Genomic DNA, 15,952 nt, shown 5'->3' with positions numbered 1-15,952 from the left:
CCCTCTCTCCACTACACCCCTTATATGGCATTATCTCTTCCTTCCCGAGTCTCTCTCTCTCTCTCTCTTTTATCATTATTATTTTTCATCATTATTATCATTTTTATTTAACCATAAAAAATAAAACGCTTGTGGTTTACTCTTTCATTTGTGAACGACGATTTTACCAATAGACTCGGGATGCTTGATATCGTACTCTCTGCGAAGCGCAGCGTACACGATATCGATTAGCAGCAGGACTTGGCCAAGATTATACACAAGGGTGATGGCATAAAAGAAATTTGCATTGCCACTGCCTGCATAGATCCATAAATGCCAGAATATCGGTGCCAATGCCGAGGCATACAAGAACAGATTGGAGACCAAGAAGCCATAACGACAGTCTATCCAACACATATAAGTGCCTTGCAACACACCATAAGAAACCCATAAAAATGCTTACATTTGAACAATTCATCATGAATAGGCACTAATCCCAGATAAAAAGCGGCATCACTGGCTGAAGGATAGCTCTTGAAGATGGCCATAATGCCACACAGTATGGTGATGGCAAAGATGGGCTGGTTCTTGAGCTTGATGCAGATGGGTGCGGCAAAGATGAATGTATGGAACTGGAATACCACCATAAAGAATGATCTAAACTGATCAAATATTTCTATGAAAAAGTACCAAAACATGCCTACATTGGGTGTCAAGTCTGATAAAAAGATGCTGTATGTGTGTGTGTGTATGCCATGGTTAGCCTTTCTCTCTCTTTCTCTCTCTCTCTCTCTCTCCCTACAACCATCTCGTCATGAGAAATCACTTACATGATACCATAAGTTGCTTGAATGAAATCCCAAGATCCAATAAACAGCCTTGAAAATACAAACAATCCCATCAAGGACCCAGCAAATACAACCAGAGGTCTTGGTGATTTCAAAATCAATAGTAATGCAGGTACCAACATGGCTGGATAAAAGCTAAGATACGAAGCCAACGCAGCCCAAAACATACTGGCTTGTGGCTTCTGCTTCAATGCGCTTAGCAAGGCCATGGCGATGCTGAGGTTGGTGAAGATGAGTGTTGATTTGCAGATGCAAGACAAGATGGTCAATGGGTTGAACAGGTAGAGAGCCGCGACGGTGGTGGGCTGAATGGGTGATCGACCCTGTTCCACTTGCAGCACTGGCTTGCTGACATCTGCTTGTTGCTTGAGCTGTGCAATGCAGGATAGCGTATAAGCAATGATGACATCCAATGCACAGTAGAGCACAGGTATCGTGTTGTCTGGTAGCGCCATGATGAATGAGAACAAACATAGCAAGAGTGGCGACTAAAAGTAGGATAGGTGTTAAAGTGTTGATAGACAACAGGCAGTTACAATCATGGGGCTACTTGCTTGATGGAAAGCACCTCCGTCGTAAGGAGGAACGTTATTATTGTATAGATAGACGCCTTCTGTTACTAGTCAATCTAATATGTTAATCGTTTTGTCTGGTTTCCATACTACTACATACATCGCTTGAAACTGGTTACTGGGGTGGATAATTCGACTCGTTCAACAAGTGTACTCGACATGGACGGAAAGCTAAAGACAGCCAGCCGTATGGCAACGGCCGTGATGTATATCAGCTTTGACTTGCTTGATGTTGTAGACATGTAATTCAAGTAAAAGCAATCGTTGATTGACCGCCTCCCCAATTGGACATGCTTTTCTGGAAAACAGTGTATTGAGCTCATTGGCTCCTTCATGGACTGATCCAACAGTGGCTCAGGAACACACATTTGACTCGAATGCGTTTCACTGTGTGTAGATTGCTATGTTACATCATAGGCGCTACTGTTGGTCTCTTGAACCTGGCAGGTCATCTTTGATGAGGCAGCCAAATGATGAGTGTACCTTTTCCAACCACCATTTTTTTTTTTTGCGTCATGTTGATGCCGAAGCTTGATGTTTGGCCATCAAGGCGATTTGATTAAATGCAAAGAGTGACAAACGTTTGAAACAAAAAGCGGATCTATATTCAATGAATGAAAGCTCATGTATCCATGTTGCTCATTGAAGAACACTGTGGAAATGACAAATGTCTGTCAAATGCACTATGATCTCTGAACATCATCTCTCAAGGTGCCTTGGATCGAATTGGTGCCATCATACAAGTTGTTATCACTGTTGCATTGATTCATACCTAATTGCAATACATAAACATGATCAGCACCTCCTTTTTCTTTTGCTTACTTGATTTTCTCCAATGTCAAATCAAGCCGGTAAAGACATTAGCCGATTCATCCATGCTCGCTCACACTGCAATTATCAACTAAGTGACGGCTGACGCGCCAAAGGAAATCCTTCTAAATGGCAAGCGAGTGAGAGAGTGAGGGACAAACAAGCAGCTATCCTTTTTGTCCAGTTTTCTATTCATGATGACGAATCCATCAGATCAACTGGAAGCAGTTCTTCGCTATGCTTTTTTGCATGCATTTACACCTGAGCAGGTAAAAAAAAAAAAAAAAAAGAGTTGTACAAACCACATGCGATATACAATACTCATGCCTTTTTTTTTTTTCTTCCATAGTGGATAGAACCTACTCGAGAGTGCATGGAGGCAGGAAACCTAGAAACAGAACTCAGTGGTGAGTACTGCACATTGTAGATCAGCATTCACACACACACACCACTCACTTCGTCGCAGACCTACTGTTGACATGTCTATTTTCATTCACCCGAGTATCTGATCCTTTAATCGAATCGTACCTCACTTTTGCAACCACAGGTAAACCCTCACTGATGGATAATGACTCCATCACCACCAGTACTACTACAGCAAAGATGAACCCCATCGTCATGTCCACCACATTCCTTTCCAAGCTGATACCTTTTGGGGAGTCCACAGCCAGCAGAAATCCCTATCAGTGGTCATTTCTACTGAAATTACTACCCGAATTACTCGATTTCAGCACGGACGACATTGTCTCTGATCTACAAAAGGGAAAAGACAATCCCTGGGTCAATATACTTGCCAACGTATTTCAGCTCTTGTCACATCTTGTCGCTGTGGGTCTTTATCCCAACTACTACACTCAACCGATCGCACAAACACCTGCCACAGTGACATCTGCCCTTTCATTTCACAACGACAGCAATACGAACGCACAGCCTTTCGATTCCCAATTCTCGTTCCAATCGCAACAATCCATGAACTACGATGCAGATGCCACACTGGACATGGACAATACACAGAGGATCATGGATGACGACGATCCACCTTTAGCTGTCAAAGACACACACATGGCAGATCCAATGGACACGGATAAAAAGGCCAACAGCAGAAAGACAGTTGAAATCGACAATGCTGCACTGGCTGCACAAATCATGATTCAACTGATCGAGAAGAGAGATTCCAAGCGTATTTTCCAAGTGAGAAACAACCAGCGACGCCAAGCAGGTGCTATGGAAGTGGATCATGAGCCTTGGGTGCAGTGTCAAGCAAAATTAGAGGCCAACAAGCATGACAGCGGTAGCAGTCCATCCTCGGCAGCATCGCAAAACCCACACATTCAGAAACTGCTGCTGCTGATTCAACGACTGACAGACAGAGACTTGGAGAGACGCATGGCTGTTCATATGAAATACCACGAATTGGAAGATGAGGGTACAGCAAGAGCCATGCCAAGCGCTGGGCTCATGGGATTGTTATACCACATGGTACAGATCAGACCAGCATTGGACGATGAATACATCATTGATCACCTGTTGAAACTGCAAACCATCAAGGGATCGTTTGATGAGTCATTCTTTCTGGAGATCTGGCTTACTGCACTGACGGGATTACGAGAAGCTTCACTCAATACCAGCTGTCAAAATCTTCCTTCTACAACCGCGAGTGCAAAGGACAATGACGACCAGGACAAGAATTGCAATGCATTAGTGGCAACCAATCGACTCTTGTGGAAGAGTCTCGTATTAGTCAAGGTAGGCCTCAGAGTCAGTTTTTTTCCAAAAAAAAAAAAAAAAAAAAAAAAGTGTCTTGTATTGACGCTTGAAAATCCAGCTGCCCCATTTATTAGAGAAATTGCAGAGCAAAAAGCAGGAGAACAACGACTTTATGACTGAAAAAGCGATTGCTGAAGGCGAGGTAAGTAGAGCAATAAGCAAGAGACGTCATGGCAGTCTATTGATAGGGTGCAATAGTTCAACTCGTTTGAGGCGTCTCTCAAGGAGCTCAAGGCATTCAGCGGATTGATCAACGCATGCAGCCCACCTGCTTGTTGCTCCGAGTTTTACGCCCCTGATTCCATGTCCTCTCTGCTCGTCGATAAAATAGCATTTGGACAGGATGAAAACGACGACGACGACGATATCATGAAGATGATCAACGACATGAGCTACACATCCAATCTCAATACACCTACACTGACGAAATCCATCCGATCCATCAGCAGCAACGACATTTTCACCAACATTGTCAATGTCTGCGAGCGCTACGGTTTTGTGAGGTCCAGTGTAGCAGCTGACTTGACGAAAAAGAGTGACATGATGGACATGGAAGAGACGGTCGATAAGATGACGCCCATCAGTGCCATAGATCAAGTAAGTTGCAGAGGTCAGATACAATAGGGTCTGCTGACATGGCACTGTAGAACATTGATGCTCGATGCGAAGCCCTTACCACCAACTTGTCGTTTTCTGCACTCACCGAGCTATTGCACATTGGATTGGTGTCTCCTATTCATTTGCGCAAAATCATTGATTTTGTGCTGAGCCTGTTGAAACAAAAGAGTGCTGCTAATGATTTCTACGCACTCGCCAAGATGTGTGATGCACTTTCCGAATGTCCTTGCAGTGTTGACTTGATTCTTCAATTGTATACCCCCGCAGACTTGTTGGGCCCTTTGGAAAATATTTGCACGCGATGGAATCCCGCAGATTACGAACTAGAACCCGAGGATGAGTCTACTACCAGAAGAATCGAAGGCGAGGACGAGCTGGACGGTGTGCAATTGCTGTATAGTAAGTTTGGCAACATTTGGAGTTTTGCTGTCTCGGTTGTCAAGAAGTTTAAGGCAAGTGTGCGCATGTAGCATATAGGTATATAGAGAACCAACACTATTTAAACTTGCAGCTCTGTCGAGACATCAGCAAGGTCTTTCAGGATAAACAAGGGCTCTTGTACACTTATTTTGACGAGTGTCCAGTGATATATGGTGTGGATGTGGAGGACGCATCCATGGAGTCTTTGGTCAATCGTTGGATGAATGCCTTGGCAGGCGGCGATGGTGTCTCTGATGAGCTGCTGAGGTAATTTTTTTTTTTTTTTTTTTTTTTTTTTTTTTTTTTTTTTTTGTAGGTGGAGAATGCAGGCAATACAAGCTACTAACACCACTTGACAGAACATCGACGCCTCAAGAACTACTCCACATTGTGCCAACCATCATGCAACGCAGCATCTTGTTGCACGTCCATCAACACATGGACCAAGACGCATTCATGGGCCTGATTTCATACTTTCAAAAGAGATTCCTCAACTTTGCCCTGTACGGTGTATTCAACTACCTCTGCCAGGAACTTTTGAGCGGCCATTCAGCCGTTGCACTTGCTAGTCTTCGCCAGTTGATCATGTCAGATACATCGCTCGCGCGCGATTTCAACTTGCATCCGGTTCTGGGGTCCTTAGAGTCGCTGCTAGAGTTCAAGCGACAGGAGGCTGCGTTTGCATCCAAAGACGACGAGGAAGCAAGTAACGCCAAACTGGCCCAAGACATGTCTGAATTGATGCAGTACATCCACAACAACAACAACAACAAACTCACTGAAGACCATTCCGTCTTGTTCCTGGAGACAGTGACCACAGGCGTGACACCAAGCACCTTGTTCGAAAAGGCAGAGTTGATGTTTAAATACATTGTCAAGAGTGGTCGATCCATGTTTATGAGTGATGTGGATGCAGACACAAACTCGCTATGGGATGACCAGCCGCCGTCCAAGATGCAAGTGGTGTCGCATTACCTGGATATGGTCTTGTTTGAAACTGCCTTGGAAATTGGAGGAGGACATTGGTTTGTCGGTATGATTGTAGATCAAGTGCTGGAGGCCGGCAGATCAGGCGGTGCTGTCAGAGCAGGTAGAGTTTGGTATACATGATGGAGTTTGGCACAGTATTGACCCTATTTTTCAGCTGAACTGGGTTCTTGCCTCGTCACCACCCCGTTACTCTATTCAGCAAACACACACAACAGCTGCGTCAATCTCCTGCGCTGTCTATTGCAAGATGTGCTTCCCTCTCGTCTTGAGTCTTGTGCAGAGCAGAACATGTCTTTCTTTCAAGGCCAAACATTGGGCGTCTTTGCAAGCGACTGTCTCGTGTTGATGCAAAATCGATACGAAACTGTCAAAACACTTGGAAGATGGTTTTTCGAGGCGTTGGTGATTGATAAGGAGAATGCTGCTACCAAAAAGAAACAAAAGCTACAAGACCACCGTTACCCTCAGGATGTAGATGGTACTCAATTTGCTACGTGGGATGACCGTGTTACAAAGAGTGCTGTCTGGAGAGGATTCATCAAGGGTTTGATGAGCAATCCCATGATTGAAGAGATTTGGCCAAATGCTTTTGTTTAATTGTACATATTTATCGCACGAATAAAGGTCTCATTTTGCCAAGCGCATTTGTTTAGTACGAATGCTCGACACAGCTGCACATTGTCTTTTGTGCCTGCGAAAGAAGATCATTCCACTCGGAAATAAAATAAAAAAAAAAAAAAAAAAAACGGGTAGCTTGGTCAAGATGGACGCCTTGTATCTATATGTTTGTCATTTTGAATAGACTACACAAAGCGTCTGTGGGACCTGAAAACCATCACCAAAGAAAAGGCTGGAAAGCAGGAAGGGTACCTTATGATTTTTTTTTTTATTTTTTTTTCATGAAATCAAAGAGTTTTTACTATGATAGTGTGTAAAATCCAAGGTGAATATGTGGATTCTAGAGAACCCCCCTGAAACTACGCCTGCGAGACCTTCATAGTGAAATCTAAACATGTTGGTTACAGGCGTCATTTCGAATGGATGAAACGGCAGGGTTTGTTACACATGTTTAGTCCTCGCAAAAGAGGGGGGGGGTTTACGCAGTATCCCAAGGCTGTCAATGGCCAGAGATTAGAACAGTGGCATCAATGCTTTCTACTCAGATTCCCATCAAGCGATCAATTGAGATGAAATGCGATTTAATGGATAAACCTTGTTTCCGTCAAGTAATCAGGAGCTTAGATATGTGATGCTGCCATCCACGCCATTCCAATTAAGAGAGAGAGAGAGAGAGAGAGAGAGAGAGAGAGAGACATATAAACTACATTGATCATTCACATCATCAAATCCTTAATAGAACAGAAGATGCCCTGAGCGAAATCAAATCGACAATAAATCATGCAAATAAACTTTTCCGTGAGAAATTTACTACTTTCCAGAATATCCAGTGCTACAAAGTTTCTACTACAACACAGTGTAATTCATATATTTATCTTCAAGCCGAAATGCCATTGACTTTAGATTATTAATGATTTTGGAACAAGAGATTTCATACGGAGATCTTTATGCAGTAAGGAACGTTGAGGCGCTCAAATTAAGTGTTATCTCTACTCGTAATCTATGCGATCAAAAACTAATTTAGGTATATCTGGACTTTTTGATTGAAAAAAAAAACCCCCCCATTTTCATGGACTAAACTCTTGATAGAGGTTTAAATTGGCATTTAATTTGAAAAAGGTTAAACATGCGTCAAAGTGTGTTTATTGTGTATATGCAAAAGTCTATTAAACAGGAGGGTATATATTCTACTATGTATAAATGTACAAGTGGCCATCTTAGTTGTGCTCAGTGGCATAAATCTCAGAGTAGGCTGGTGGGTCAGCAAACTTGCGATCATATTCACCAAAAACATAATCAGAGTTGTCGAATGGAGGAGGAGAGTCATAGGTAGGCAACTTGAGGGAGTCCAATTCACCGATAGTTTTATCCAAGATGTCAATATGGGCTTGGAATGTCACCATCTTTTGAACACGACTAGCCGTAAAACGGCCTGTGCCGGGAACAGAAAGAGCGATAGAGACAAGCAAGGTATGACTGACATTAAAGTCGGAATATTCTTGTGTTGAGTGAACAAGGGATTTGCCTTCAGGAATATTATATTTGACAGTGCCTTCCCAAGGTTCAGATAGAGCCGTGGTAGGAATAGTGGTCTTGTTGGTAGCTGACGGGAGAATGGAGTGCACTGAATGGCTTGTATGCGTAGATTCTCTGAATAAATCACGACGCTCCAACATTTGAATGGCAACACGGTCCACAGAGACTCCGCTGTGTGTAGGCAGCATACGGAAGGTGATGGGCAATTCCGAGCCGAGTGCAACAGCCTTCTTATCTACCAAAATTTGATAGTGGAGCCAGGCAGACTTGTGTGTACGAGAGTCAATGGGATCAGACATGCTATCACCACCCAAGATGTTTTCATAAGGTAAGCGAGCCACACGGACAGCTTGCTTGGCAAACTCCTTGACAGTACTGCTACGACCCACACGCAAGAAGGAGTTGCTTTGATATTCCATGACAGCAGTGACATGATAGCTCACTTTGACATCTGCGCAATCAATGGTTTCAGGCAACTTGGATGGGATTTGCATTTCAAAACCAAACTGAGTCAGGCCTGCGTTCATGACAAGAGGGCGATTGGCATCCACCTGTTCCATGGTAGGATACAAGACGAGACGTTGACGAGCCAAGGGCTTCTTTTGTGCGAATCCACCAGCATCCATAGAATCGAAGCTGTAACTCTTTGTTTCCATTTTACCATCAAAACGAACCGAGATGGATTTAACTGTTGTCGTCTTGGGCAGGTTGATGTTGATGGTACCACGCACCACGTTGCAAATGTCAGAGTTGGGTTCCACGTAGATAGTGGGCTCCAGTAGTTGAACAGATATACAAGATGACTTTGAAAGCATGTTGGTAGTAGTAACGGAAAATGAGTGATATATAAAAGTTAAATAAGCCCATTTCAATGGGAAATTTCAGGTCTTTATATACTTTTTTTCATGGCTATCGGGTTCCACGTGAAATCATTGTTCAGGTACCAGGCAGATAGTGGCTAATTGTTATTTCTTGAAATATACTCTACTTCAAAAAGTGCTATCAATCCAATCAGAGGGTTGAATGATATCACAATTGGGGGGGGGGGAGGGAGGGAAGGGAGTTAGTTAGAGCCAAATGTTGAAACTGAGAATATCATAAATGGCAGCTTATCAGAATTGCCTTATTCTGATACCCCGGGTTTGAAGTAGAGAGATTGTCATAGGTGGTTTGAGATTCATCAAGTTTTACCAAATGTGCCAGCATACCTTGTTACTGACGGCAAGCTGGACGTTCTACAGGGCCTTTGATCTGCTATTTTGCGCACATTTCTGCCAGCGCACCCTGTGTGTATCTCTAATTGTTTGATTGAGTTACACCAATGCATCTTGCTATAAACATAGTTTGTGCAACAGAAACATTTCCTCTGTTGGCCAAGAGAAACGCACTAAAAATGAGATAGTGCCAAACTATTCTTCACAGATCTTCACGCTAAAAGGATATATATCACATATTTCACTTTCAGTACAGCTAAGGTTAGGGTCATCTGGATGGTGTGTGTGTGTGTGTGTGTGTGTGCAAGTTTCAGAAACATGTCAAATGCCTGATCATCTGCATCATTGCTCTCCGAACTTGGGGCCATATAATAGCAGATCCACACAAGTCATATCGCACTGTCGCTTAAACACCATTTTTTATTGGGTATTACTGCAAAGGGAGAGAGAGAGAGAAACTTAAAAAATGAATGGCATCAATCTAAACAAAAAAGCAAACAAGAGATTAGGGCCCATCTCAAACAAACAAACAAGGCAGTAAATTATGAGCTCCTGTCTATTTACCTGTAAGATTCGTTCATGTATTGCTGATAATCCACGCCAAATCGATCCAACATCATTTGCTCTTCTGCCAAAATACGAAGCAGATATCCCCAGAGCATCAACACAGTGACCATGACAAACGAGATCCAGTTATTGGTCATGAACCCAAATCCCATCCAGGCCAATAAAAAGGCCAAGTAACCAGGATGGCGAATCGTCTTGTATGGACCATCCGTGCAGATAAAGTGATCGTCTGTTGTTGCCATGGCACGTAAATAAAATGGGTTGACATAGGTTGTCCATCTGAGCAAGCCGATTGCAAGCAAAATAAGACTGAGGCCAATCCAGTTGAACACCAGTGGCATGGCGGCCACCGTGAGTAGTATCCACAGAGGCGAGATAACCAAAGCCAAGAACCACATTATCAATAAAAGGCGAGTGGTGCCTCTGTCATCTGCTGAAGTCTGTAGCGTAGTTGTTGTGCGAGACGATTCATATCTATATTCAAAATAGAATAGAATGCCTATCAAGACATAGCTCAAGACGAATAGTAGCATATTTTATTGAGTCGAAAAAAAGATTTTTTTAATTTCGTACACACACACACACACACACACACAACACACGCACATACAAAGCAATGTTACTTTTTTTATCTCGAATAAAGTGTGTAATCATTTACCCGACGAACGTTTACATTCTTCTTGATTTGGTATATTTCATTTGCACTGCAACATTCTTTGCACAGCTCTTCTCTATACATCTGACAGCGTAGAGCTAGTCATCTCTATCGAGGGCATAGCGCTCATTATTAATCAACAAAAAGAGTCTCATGTAATTTGTAATAAGTTCCCAGATTTCTCATGACATTCCCCCCCCCCACATTTTAGCCTGCATAAACATCAAACTCTATAATGCACTTGTGGAAATCAATTGGACATGTATTCGCCGCGGAAAACCCAAATGAACTCTAATCGCAAAAGCACTCATTGTTTGGTTCTTTTCAATATACAAACTTTAAGAGGGCTCGATCCACTTATGGATCCAGTTTGCTTGATATAGTTAATTGTCGAAAATGCGGGGAAGGTGGTACATTTCTTGCATGGAAATGTCGCAATCAATCTGTGTCAATAATCATGCCTCCCCTGCTTTATACAGATCGACTCAAATATGTTATGGTATACTGTCGATCGTTCAAGCAGAAACCCAAGAGCAGTTCATGCACATGTCGTCTTGATACAAGCCAGTGATTGTTTATTGTATGAAAACGGATTGTATGCTTGATCTTTACCAAGGAACGGCATTTCCTTCCCAATCCAGAAAAGCGCCATTGTCTTTAGCAGTAACCTGATCAAGTATGTTCAACTGACCGCTAATGGAGTCCTCGACTTCTACAGGAGCCTCTTCGCCGCCAGCCTCTGTCTTGACCCATCCAGGATGACTGCTGTAAACGATAAAGTTGTTTTTGGCAAGGTTGTTGGAAAGCATTTTAGTGTACATATTGAGAGCAGCCTTTGAGATGCTGTAAGAAGGCATAGTACCAGTAGGGGAAGCTTGATTGATGAGCTCAATGGATCCAAGAAGAGAAGAGATGTTGACAATCTTCTTGACATGATCCGCACCACGCTTTTGGAGCAATGGCAAGAACTCCTTTGTCACGTTAGAGGTGCCAATGACGTTTGTGTGGAGAATGTGCATTAAATCACTCTCCAATCTACACAGATTGCATTAGATGGAGGGCCTGGGCCTCTTGTTATACTATTCAAACCTACATGTTTTCGGGTACTCTGTCAGGCTTTTCGCTAGCAATTCCAGCATTGTTGATCAAGACGTCAATTCCCTGAGGAGCCATGTTACTAATTTGCTCAACTGCAGCCTATGTTGCAAATGCATTTTTCAGTTGCTACGTCTACATCAGTGCTAATGTCACTTTACCTTGATAGATTCATAATCCGTGGTATCCAACTTGACAGCAAAGACGTGCTTATTATCCACATACTTCTCCAGGCGATCAGCGGTGTCAGGGTTACGAGCACAAGCAAAAATAGTATTTCCCTTGGCAGCTAATTGCTTGACAAATTCAAGGCCAAGGCCACGAGAAGCGCCTGTAATAACATATGTGAGAGGCATTCTAATGATACATAAGAATCAACGATCGATTATTTCCTGCAGTTGTTTTCTTTATATACAACTAGCTTCAAGACACGGAAGCGGTTGGATTTTATCCGTCATTTCGCATCAGTCCATTCATGCTTATGGATATCTCTTTTGATAGGCCGTTTTGAGTTGACTTAAAGCGAGGTTGAGCAGTAGCCGCTTAAATAGCAGTAGGAGGACATGGTAGACATGCTCATATTTGGGATAGGGTAAGAGTCAAAGATCGCTGCCTACAACGAATTCGAAATGTTGCTTATATAATGAATTGATATTCAAGTTGGAAGAGTTATGTAGCACTGTCCTGAGCACCCGGACAAGTCAAAACGCAGTTCAGAGCGTATATTTCTTTTAGTAGATCTTATCGTTATCGAGATTTGAAGAAAACGAATGGAGATAGAGACTGAATTCTGCTGAGTTGAATACAGCAATCCAACATACCAAAGTATCATATTATATAATTAATGTTCAATCCTTAGATACTTTCAAAGCCTCAAAAAAAGAAAAGAAGTTGATTTGACAAGTATTTTGGTAGACTGGCGCTATTAAATATAGAATGCAAGAAGAATAGCATCGCTAATAATAGCACTATGTAATTTGCCACCTACTTTCCATACGCTTCAAAAGCATCTATTACGGCATTGCCTACATAATGAAAAGGGCATTGAGTTTGCCAACCTACCCATAAGCCAAAATTAATTCAAATCCAGGCCATAGTCTGTTCCAGATTGGCCAAATCTTGATAACTTTCGACTCGATTGAACTATTTTGTAATATTCGACTATATAAAACATGATGACTATCCGATGCTTTCTTAAGCTTTCTTGGAATACTTTTCAAGACGCATCTAATGGTACCAAGCAAGATAGATATTTTGAATAAACTTACTGAGCAATCTATAAAAGTATGAAAAGAGGTGTTTGGCCAAAATGTCGAGATTTTACATATCAAGGTCCCACAAAGATGATTTTAGGTGTTGCGTTGGATCGATAGAAACATTTTGATTCAAGATATACAATATTAAAAGTCTTCGTTATCAAGGTGAAGAACGCAATCGTTTGATTTTTAATGAAAACCATGAGTAAAAGTGCCAGCAAGTAGCTGCTGGATGAGAGCCATTGTTTGGTACTATTCTTACGATCTAAAACGGCCTTGAACGCGAGAAAACGCGGCTCAAATGCACTTAGATTTTGCTGTATTAGGCACACTTTTGGCTAAAAAGGGACAATATCTATTTGATACTTGCCTGTATATGTAGTCTCTATGAGTATAGGGATGTAGAGCATCACATAAGAATCAAAACCACAGATAATATAAAGGGTTTTTATGTGCAAGTGGAGGATCAACACGAAATTAGCAGCATTTTGAAAAGATACACAAGAGCAATCAGTAGTACGAGCTGCCGCTGTGCAGTTTGGTTCTCACCGAAGCGAAGCGAACGTAGAGACCCATCCAAAGCATAAACGTTCATATGATTAGTGATTTTATATCGGGTTCTTCTAACATTTTAGCTATATAAACTTTGTGATATTAGCCAAAGGCCTGCGGCAGCGCGAGCTGTTTGAACGTAGGTTGGTTGCCACCGAAGTAAAGCGTAGGTCAGGAAACCACCCAAAGTATCGAAAGGATCGTATACTTTAATGGCGAAACTGTTTCTGTTGTCATGAGTCGCATCAACAAACACGCTTCGGCGCGCTTTGCAATTCCCATTCCATGTACATAAATAATATTTCTTGTATGATTCGTAACGCTGGTAGCATCAATCTTGACTCAAGACATGTACTTGTTAAGCCCACTTAACTTGGCTGCAATTTGTTGCTCAAGAAGCAAGAACCAGCACTAAATACCTCGTTGATTCACTTCAAAGCTAAACTATGAAGAAAATCCTCATCTTTACAAAGTGCATAACGTGGAGATGAATGTATGCGGTCGACTTGGATCGCGCACTGTATCGATTTTACCACTCTTGAGTAAGCAATAGATCAAAATACAACAAAACAAATGATATTCAAATGCCAATATTGCCCTCCACAAGCTGTTGTAGATCCTAAGCATGGTACTAAACGATTTCTCTGGACTAGTACGTGCTTGCGATAGCATTATCTCGATATTTTTTTTTTTTTTAGGTCGAAAATTATTGACCCAAATCCTCCATAATTTCCATGAGGGGTACCTCATGGATTTTCTCAAAAATCAGTCTATCGCGTTTTTCACCTCAAAAACGACTGTTTTTACCATGACATGAACTAGTGAAATCAATGGCTAAAAGTTCGATTTATCATAAAAAGATGTAATTTCAGATGTTCACTAAAGCGAAACTAGACTTTTCGAACAAATAAGTCTTTTTTAATTCTGCCAATTTAGGAAATAATTTTGGTGGAACATAGTAGAGTTTTTAGTATCATTTGATAGGGAATTTATAGATGTATTTAAACTTCTCAAAAAGCTATATAGCTTGCATATGGTGTTGCAAGAGAAAAATCAATAGAAGGATTTTTTTTTTGTCAAATGGAGGTCATTGAGGACAATTTTGCCTCAGGCATCAGCGGGGATTGAACCAGTATCCAAGCACTGGGTGATTTCAGTCTCGCCCTGAATCCGTAAATCACGCTGCTCTCCCTAGTGCTAATCTCTAAATTTACATTTGCTTCCGATAAAGGTAGTTCGCACATAGTTCAGAGCAGGGATTACACTGCATGTCAGCACCGTACCCAAAATAAACCATCTGGAAGCCATGCCGATGATTTTGGATTCTATTTTTGTGCCCTATGCATTTGCATGAACCCTAATATCAGAACAGACCCTGCACTTGTTTGGTCCAGGATATTCTATAAAAATCTCACAGTGTGCGAATGCCATCAGCTCATAATTCGATTGGTTGCGTATATTATGATGAATTATTACGAAATTTAAGCAAACTTTGTTTGCAGTAAAATTAGCAACGCACTTCATTGAGGAACGAATAAGACGTCCCTCTTCTGAATCAAGTTGGATATGGAGGATTTTTTATTGACATTTAGAAATAGCTTGGATATAAACCTGTCTCAATTAAGCTTCCATGGGAATATGTTAACATTCAAATGCTGTGAAAAATTGCAGTAATGTTCGCGAATGGTTTTTTATGAGCGGCACAAGAAACATTGCTCATGACGATCCTTTAAAATAGGGTTCTGGATGATGCACATCTTCATTTACATTCATTCCAAATCCAGTTGAACTACTGGAAAAGCTAGCAAATCGAGAGTCTGGACGCTGTGGGCATATACACTGCTGAGGCTACAATCTACTACATTGAAACATCGAATGGAATGCAGAGATTTTTTTTTTTGAAAATATAAAGTTTAGAGAGCATTTGCACAGGTTACAAACATCATTGCTTGTAAAACATTGCAGGAGAAAAAGATCTATTATTGGAAGAATTCCCTGATTGGGAATGTCGCAACTTAGTACAATTTCAAACTGTATTCTTTCTCTTGCACTCTGGTTACAACAACGTTTACAAGAAAACCTGTTACACAATATGCTTAAAAATAGTCAGACCGGGATATATTAGAGTGTATACTCTTTTCGCTCGACAATGATGCTTTTTATAATATCAATTAAAATCGTAGATCAATTTCGTCAGATTCATTGAGGAGTAATTGAGCTTCAGAATGTTGAATCTAGGCTGCGTGCAATTGAGAGGTTTGCCTGCAAGGCCTGGTATTATACTAGATTTTGCTGAAAGTTGTTTCTGATATCAATCCACTCTCACACTTTCTAAATGTAACTCATGTCGAATCAGCGCTCATGAATTGAAGCATCAATTTGAAAATAATGATAACCGTATAAATGTATCTGAAACCACCATCAAATTCGTTATCACGATAACCAAAAAATCAAG

General features: G+C 41.5%; 5 protein-coding genes across 5 annotated transcripts; 1 reads left to right on the top strand and 4 right to left on the bottom strand.

The window, feature by feature from the left end:
* Window positions 1-144: 144 nt before the first annotated feature.
* FZO1_1 (mitofusin) lies at window positions 145-1,641 on the bottom strand (the record flags this gene model as incomplete). The annotated part of the gene is made up of 5 exons (XM_064819528.1): window positions 145-383; window positions 443-711; window positions 810-1,315; window positions 1,382-1,446; window positions 1,500-1,641. 5 exons carry the CDS (start codon window positions 1,639-1,641, stop codon window positions 145-147), a joined length of 1,221 nt encoding a protein of 406 aa, XP_064679735.1.
* Window positions 1,642-2,403: 762 nt separating this feature from the next.
* On the top strand, window positions 2,404-6,601 carry ATC70_000106 (uncharacterized protein; the record flags this gene model as incomplete). Its single annotated transcript, XM_064819527.1, has 9 exons — window positions 2,404-2,478; window positions 2,559-2,616; window positions 2,676-3,955; window positions 4,035-4,118; window positions 4,175-4,573; window positions 4,624-5,046; window positions 5,106-5,281; window positions 5,374-6,104; window positions 6,159-6,601. The coding sequence occupies 9 exons, from the start codon at window positions 2,404-2,406 to the stop codon at window positions 6,599-6,601; spliced, it is 3,669 nt and encodes a 1,222-aa protein (XP_064679734.1).
* A 1,238-nt stretch (window positions 6,602-7,839) lies between these two features.
* Window positions 7,840-8,973, bottom strand: ATC70_000105 (uncharacterized protein; the record flags this gene model as incomplete). Its single annotated transcript, XM_064819526.1, has 1 exon — window positions 7,840-8,973. The coding sequence occupies one exon, from the start codon at window positions 8,971-8,973 to the stop codon at window positions 7,840-7,842; it is 1,134 nt and encodes a 377-aa protein (XP_064679733.1).
* Window positions 8,974-9,831: 858 nt separating this feature from the next.
* On the bottom strand, window positions 9,832-10,472 carry ATC70_000104 (uncharacterized protein; the record flags this gene model as incomplete). Its single annotated transcript, XM_064819525.1, has 2 exons — window positions 9,832-9,853; window positions 9,937-10,472. The coding sequence occupies 2 exons, from the start codon at window positions 10,470-10,472 to the stop codon at window positions 9,832-9,834; spliced, it is 558 nt and encodes a 185-aa protein (XP_064679732.1).
* A 730-nt stretch (window positions 10,473-11,202) lies between these two features.
* ATC70_000103 (uncharacterized protein) lies at window positions 11,203-12,045 on the bottom strand (the record flags this gene model as incomplete). The annotated part of the gene is made up of 3 exons (XM_064819524.1): window positions 11,203-11,629; window positions 11,688-11,791; window positions 11,851-12,045. 3 exons carry the CDS (start codon window positions 12,043-12,045, stop codon window positions 11,203-11,205), a joined length of 726 nt encoding a protein of 241 aa, XP_064679731.1.
* Window positions 12,046-15,952: the final 3,907 nt, after the last annotated feature.

This window comes from Mucor velutinosus (assembly GCF_035048745.1).
Source record: "Mucor velutinosus strain NIH1002 chromosome Unknown tig00000034, whole genome shotgun sequence".
Lineage (NCBI taxonomy): Eukaryota > Fungi > Mucoromycota > Mucoromycetes > Mucorales > Mucoraceae > Mucor > Mucor velutinosus.
The sequence above is the reverse complement of the archived record's forward strand: the minus strand, read 5'-3'. Positions and strand labels throughout refer to the sequence as shown.